General features: G+C 42.6%; 1 protein-coding gene across 1 annotated transcript; it reads left to right on the forward strand.

Moving 5' to 3' along the window:
• Positions 1 to 5,787: 5,787 nt before the first annotated feature.
• Positions 5,788 to 6,540, forward strand: LOC139000634 (cyclin-Q-like). The gene has a single exon (XM_070402774.1). It carries the CDS (start codon positions 5,788 to 5,790, stop codon positions 6,538 to 6,540), a length of 753 nt encoding a protein of 250 aa, XP_070258875.1.
• Positions 6,541 to 7,607: the final 1,067 nt, after the last annotated feature.

Consider the following 7,607-nt stretch of genomic DNA (forward strand, 5'->3'; position numbering starts at 1 on the left):
GAACTCTACTCCAACAAACTAGACAACCTGGAGGGAATGGACACGTTCCTAGAAAAATACAGCATTACAAAACTCAATCAGGAAGAATCTAAACATCTCAAAAGGCCAATAACTATGGAAGGAATTGAAGCAGTCATCAAAAAGCTTCCAGAACACAAAAGCCCAGGACCAGACAGCTTCACAGGGGAGTTTTACCAAACATTCAAGGAAGAACTAAAACCTATCCTGCTCAGACTATTCAAAAAAATTCAAGATTTAGGAACACTTCCAAACTCATTCTATGAAGCCAGCATCACCCTAATATAAAACCAGGTAAAGACAACACAATGAAAGAGAATTACAGGCCAATATCCCTCATGAATATAGATGCCAAAATCCTCAACAAAATGTTAGCAAAATATCAGATCCAGCAGTACATCAGAAAGAACATACAGCATGACCAAGTAGGATTTATCTCAGGGATGCAAGGATGGTACAATATTCGCAAATCAATAAATGTGATACATCCCATAAACAAATTGAAAGAAAAAAAACACATAGTCATATCAATTGATGCAGAAAAAGCATTTGACAAAATCCAACAAGCATTCTTGATAAAAACTCTCAGCAAGGTGGGAATAGAAGGATCATACCTCAACATAATAAAAACCATATATGACGAACCCACAGACAATATCATACTCAATCAACAAAAACTAACAGCATTTCCCCTAAGAACAGGAACAAGACAGGGATGCCCACTCTCACCACTCCTGTTCCACATAGGCCTGGAAGTATTAGTCATTGCAATTAGAGAAGAAGACGAAATAAAAGGCATCAAAATTGGAAAAGAAGAAGTAAAACTGTCCTTATTCGCAGAAGACATGATATTATACATAAAAAACCCTAAAGTATCCATCAAAAAACTATAAGACTTAATAAATGAATTTGGCAATGTAGCAGGATACTAAATTAATGCCAAGAAATCTATGGCATTTCTAAGCACCAATAGTGAACTTACAGAAAGGGAGACTAAAAAAACAATCCCATTTACCATCACACAAAAAAATTAATACCTAGGAATAAACTTAACTAAGGAGGTAAAAGACCTACTCAGAAAACTACAAGACGTTGAAAAATGAGATAGAGGAAGACATAAACAGGTGGAAGAACATACCGTGTTCTTGGATTGGTAGAATCAACATCATAAAAATGTCCATACTACTCAAAGCAATCTATAAATTCGATGCACTTCCCATTAAAATACCAACGGCATATTTCACAGACCTAGAATGAACTCTCCAAAAATTCATCTGGAATAAAAAAAGACCCCGGATACCTGCAGCGGTCCTGAGAAAGAACAAAGTAGGTGGGATCTCAATACCAGATATCATGCTGTATTACAAAGCCACTGTACTCAAAACTGCCTGGTACTGGCACAAGAACAGACATGTACATCAATGGAATAGAATAGAGAGCCCAGAAATCGGCCCAAACCAATTTGCTCAATTAATATTTGACAAAGGAGGCAAGAACATACAATGGAGTCAAGATAGTCTCTTCAAAAAACGGTGTTGGGAAAATTGGACAGATACATGCAAAAAATAAAACTAGACCACCAACTTACACCATACACAAAAATAAACTCAAAATGGAGAAAGGGCTTAAATGCATGACAGGAAACCATAAAAATACTAGACGAATCCAAAGGCAACAAAATCTCAGACATATGCCAAAGCAATTTCTTCACCAATACACCTCCTAGGGCATTTGAAACTAAAGAGAAAATAAACAAATGGGACACCATCAAAATTAAAAGCTACTGCACAGCAAAAGAAACCATCAACACAACAACAAGAAAGCCCACTGCATGGGAAAACATATTTGCCAATGGTATCATCGGTAAGGGTTTAATGTCCAAAATTCATAGGGAACTCATACAACTTAACAAAAGGAAGATGAACAATCCAATAAAGAAATGGGCAACGGACCTAAATAGATACTTTTCAAAAGAGGACATTCAGAAAGCCAAGAGACATATGAAAACATGCTCAGAGTCAGTAATCATCCGAGAGATGCAAATCAAAACATCAATGAGGTACCATCTCACACCTGTCAGAATGGCTATCATCAACAAATACACAAATGACAAGTGTTGGATAGGATATGGAGAAAAAGGAACCCTTCTGCACTGATGGTGGGAAAGCAGACTGGTGCAGACACTAAGGAAGACAGTATGGAGTTTCCTCAAAAAATAAAAATGGAACTCCCATTTGACCCCGTGATCCAACTTCTAATATATCCCAAGAAAACAGAAACACCAATTATAAAGGATATATGCACCCCTATGTTCATAGCAGCACAATTCACCATAGCTAAGATCTGGAAACAGCCTAAGTGCCCATCAGTAGATGAGTGGATTAGAAAACTGTGGTACATCTACATGATGGAATACTATGCTGCTGTAAAAAATAAGGAATTCTTGCCATTTGCAACAGCATGGATGGGACTGGAGAGCATTATGCTAATGAAATAAGCCAGTCAATGAAGGAAAAATGCCACATGATCTCACTCATTTATGGATAACAAGGACCATTATCAATTTATGAACAAAAATAGATACAGAGGCAGAGCAGCCACGAACAGACTGTCAAACTATAGCGGGAAGGCCAGTAAGGGTTGGGGGTTAGGAGGGGAGGGTTAAGAAATGAACCAAAGACTTGTATGCATGCATATAAGCATGACCAATGCACATAAGACACTGGGGGGTAGGGGAGGCCAGGGGATTGTCTAGGGCGGGAAAAAAAGGAGACATGTGTAATACTCTTTGTAATACTTTAAACAATAAAACAACTTAAAGACAAAAGAAAAAATAAATCTCAAAGTAAAGGTCATAAAAAAGAGATAAGACCAATTGCTATGAAGTGCTCTGACACCCAGGGGGTAGACTCGCAATGCAAGAGCTGCCCTTGGTAGTCAGTGAGTTCCCACAAGGGGAGCGCCACTCAGCCGGACTGGGCTGACGACTGGCAAGTGGAGCAGCAGTGGCAGGAACCTCTCCAACCTCCACAGCAGCGCTCAGAATGTTTGGCAACGTGATTAAGCCTAAGCCATCATTCAGACATCTGCTGAGGGCTCCCAGACTGCCAGAGGATGAGGGACTCTGCCAGGTGTACAAAGTTCATTCACTGGGCCTCTAGTATTACAAATAAACTACAATAAAATATAACAAAATCCAAATACTTGGAGGGTAAGTAGTCCTTTATTAAATAAATGCAGGCCCAGGGTATGAATTTTTGCAGGGAAGCAGTCCGGTCGACGTCCCCAGATGGGGGCACATGGGGCCAGGCTGGCAGGGATTAGTGACCATTAACACTTAACCAGAAGGCCATGCCTCCAATCTGGGTGTTAGCGCATATCGGAGGTGTGGCTGACAAGGGGGAAGGCCGTGGGTGGTTTGCTTATCAGCCCCGCCCCCCATAGGGAGTTGGGGGCAGATGGGAGGCCAGGCTGGTCAGGGATATGGCCTATTGGGGCCCAGATAAGGCTGGTTGGCTGCCGCAATGCAAGTCATAGCCACCAGCCATTCTGGTCATTCTGCCTTTCTGGTCACAGGGCTTTTATGTACAAAGATAGATGACTGGATTACCAAAGAGATTAAAGAAGAAATTAAATTCATCGTGGAAATAAATGACAATTAAAAATAAAACTCCAAAATCTATGGGACACACTGAAAGTAGTCCTTAGAGGGAACTTCATAGCATTACAGGCCTAACTCAAAGAACAAGAAAAACAGTTAACAAATTATCTAAGCCCCACAACTGAAAAAGTTAGAGAGAGCAACAAGCAAAGCCAAAACTGAGCAGCAGGAAGGAAATAATGAAGATCACAGCAGAAATAAATGACATAGAGACCAACAACCCCACAAAAGATTAATAAAGACATGAGCTATTTCTTTGAAAGGATAAACCAGATTGATTAAACTCTAGCTAGGGTCACCAACAGAACCCAAATAAACAAAATCATAAATGAACTAGGCAAAATAGCAAAAGACCCAACAGATAAAAAAGGATTGTAAATAATTACTATGGACAACTCTACTCCAACAAACTGATCAACCATGAAGAAATGGACATATTCCTAGAAAAATACAATCTTCCTAACGTCAATTAGGAAGAATAAAACATAGGACTAGCCCAATAACTACTCAGGAAATTCAAGCAGTCACACAAAAAAACTTGTAGCAAACAAAAGCCTGGGCTAGATAGTTTCACAGGGAGTAAAACCTTCTTCTCAGACTATTCCATAAAATTCAAAGGAAGTACCATTTCCAAACGCTTTCTATGAAGCCAGCATTACTCTAATCACAAAACCAGATAAAGAAAAGACAAAGAAAGAAAAATGTAGGCCAATATATCTCTGATGAACATAGATGTTACAATCCTCAACAAAACTCTTACAAATCGGATGCAACATGACATTGGCATGAGCATACACCATGACAAAGCGGATATATTCTCGGGAAGTAGGATGGGACAACATCCAGAAATCAATAAATGCGATGCATCACATAAACAAATTGAGAGATATTCATATCAATTGGTGCAGGAAAAGCATTTGACAAAATCCAACACCCAATTTTGAGAAAAACTCTAAGCAAACTGGGCGTAGAGGGATCATACCTCAACATAATATAGGCCTTATATGACAAACCTACAGACAACATCATACTCAATGGGCAAAAACTATTACTCTAAGAACAGGGACAAGACAGGGATGCCCACTCTCACCACTTCTGTTCGACAGAGTACTGGTAGTGCTAGCCAATGCAATCAGACAAGAAGAAGTCAAACAAGGCATGCTAAGTGGAAAAGAAGAAGTTAAACTGTCATTATTCGCAGATGGCATGGTACTGTCCACAAAAACTCCTAAAGACTCCATCAAAAAAACTAGGAGATTTAATGAATGAATTTGGCAATGTAGCAGGGTACAAAATTAACACCCAGAATTCTATGGCTTTTTGATACACCAATAATGAACTCACAGAAAGAGAAACTAAAAGTAAAAAAAAAAATCCCATTTACCAGTGCAACAAAGAATTAAGATACCTGGGAATAAACTTAACTAAGGAGGTAAAAGACCTGTTCATGGGAAACTACAGGAAATTGAAAAAGTGATAGAGGAAGACTAAAGCAAATAGAAGAACATAGCATATTCATGGATTGGTATAAGCAACATCATTAAAATGTTCATACCACCCAAAGCAATCTACAGTGTTAATGTATTCCCCATTAAAATATCAATGGCATAGCCCAAAACCTAGAACAAAGATTCAAAAAATGCCTATGGAATGAAAAAAAAAAAAAATAGCCCCAAATAGTTCCAGCAATCTGGACAAAGAAGAGCAAAGTTGGAGGGATCACAATATCAGATATCAAGCTATATTACCAAGCGACCATTCTCAAAACTGCCTGTTACTGGCACTAAAACAGACATATAGCCCAATGGGACAGAACAGAGAACATAGAAGTCGACCCTAACCATAACGCCCAATTAATATTTGACAAAGGAGGCAAAAGCATAGAATGGAGTCATACAGTCTCTTCAATAATTGGTGTTGGAACCAGGGCGGTGGTCAAGCCCAGGCTGGGCGAGGCAGGTGGGGCGGGTTGGTGCTGGGCTGGGTGGGGCGGGACAGGGCAGGGCAGGGCTGCTGCACAGGGCACTAGGACCCAGCTGGCGCCGGCCACGCCCTGAGGACTCCTGCCCTTCTGGCCACTGTGGTCTGGGGCCTCCAGGCTGAGCCCCATGGAGGACCTTCCCCTGGACAGCTGCAAAGAGGAGGACACGGCGCCCGGCGCCAAGGGGTGGCCCGCAGCCCAGGCGAGGGTGCACTTCCGTGTGACAAGCTTCATCATGGAGGCAGGTGTCAAGCTAGGGATGCAGTCCATTCCCGTCGCCACCGCCTGTGCCATTTACCACAAGTTCTTCTGCGAGATCAACGTGGACGCCTATGACCCCTACTTGGTCGCCATGTCTGCCCTTTACTTGGCTGGCAAAGTGGAAGAACAGCCCCTGCGAACCCGTGACATCATCAACGTGTCCAACAGGTACTTCCACCCGGGCAGCGAGCCCTTGGAGCTGGACTCCGGGTTCTGGGTGATCCGGGACAGCATTGCGCAGTGCGAGCTCCTTGTGCTGCGGGTACTGCGCTTCCAAGTCTCCTTTGAGCACCCACACAGGTACCTGCTCCACTACCTGATTTCTCTCAAGAACTGGCTGACTCCTTACAGCTGGCAACGGACCCCCATCTCCGTCACTGCCTGGGCCCTGCTGCGGGACAGCTACCGCGGGGGGCTGTGCCTCTGGTTCCAGGCTCAGCACATAGCGCTGGCGGTGCTCCACCTGCCCCTGCAGGTCTATGGGGTCGAGGTGCCCGCCGAGGCCGAGGCCGAGAAGCCTTGGTGGCAGGTGTTTAGTGACGACCTGTCCAAGCCAATCATTGATGACATTGTGTCTGATCTCAGTGGGATTTATACCATGGATACAGAGAGGCCCTAAGGCCCTGGCCCAGGCCTGTCCAAAGAGATGCCTGGGACGCTCGGCTGCCAGCAGAAGGCGCCACCACATCGCCGTGAGGGCAGGTCCCCAGAGCGCTGGCTGGGAGGACTGGTTTTGTGCTGCTGGAGACGGGCCTCTGAAGGCGATGACATGCTGCCATGTTGATTCTCAGGCTTTGACTGACCCGGCAGCCATGGTCCAGAAGGCGATGGGAGCTGCACCTCCTGCGGGCAGGACCTTGCTGCGGGCGGCTCTGAGGTGTCCTGGTCTGCTTTTGTGCTTTGAAAGGACGCAGACTGCAGCGGAGCTTTGGGATCAGCGGAAGGAAAATCAAAGAACAGATGGGACTGTACCCCAGGGGATTTTTTTAAAGGCCAGATTTAGAGAAAGTATGAATGATTTAACATGGAGGAAATTTTAGTTTGCTTAATGAGAGATATTACAAAGCCAAAATAAACATATAATAATAATTGGTGTTGGACAAATAGCACAGATACATGCAAAAATATTAATCTAGACCACCAACTTACACCATACACAAATATAAACTGGAAATGAATAAAGGACTTAACGGTGAGTGGGTAACCATGAAAATCTTAGGAGAATACATAGGCAGCAAAATATCAGGCATATGTCCCTGCAATATCTTTACTGAAATAGCTCCTAGGGCAATGAAAACTGAGGAGAAAATAAACAAATGGAACTACGTCAAATCAAAAAGCTTCTGCAGAGAAGAAGAAGCCAACAGATATAACAACAACAACAAAACAAGGAAGTCCCCTGCCAGGGAGAAGATATGTGCCTATGTTATATCCGCTAAGGACCTATTCTCCAAAATTTATACTGAACTCATCCAATTAAACAAAAGGAAGATCAACATTCCAATAAAAAAAAATGGGCATAGGACTAAGACACTTTTTGAAAGTGGACATACAGAAAGCCAAGAGACACATGAAAACATGCTCAAAACCAGTAATCATCCCAGACATGCAAATCAAAGGACAATGAGATACCATCTCACACTGGTCAGAATGGCTATCATCAACAATTCAACAAACAACAAGAGC

The sequence above is a fragment of the Myotis yumanensis genome, unplaced genomic scaffold (assembly GCF_028538775.1).
Source record: "Myotis yumanensis isolate MYYU_CA2020_CCGP unplaced genomic scaffold, mMyoYum1.0.hap1 SCAF_24, whole genome shotgun sequence".
In the NCBI taxonomy this organism is placed as follows: domain Eukaryota; kingdom Metazoa; phylum Chordata; class Mammalia; order Chiroptera; family Vespertilionidae; genus Myotis; species Myotis yumanensis.

Bases quoted from the DNA above. Each gene is read 5' to 3' on its own strand.
- LOC139000634 (XM_070402774.1), top strand. From the start codon at position 5,788: ATGGAGGACCTTCCCCTGGACAGCTGCAAAGAGGAGGACACGGCGCCC.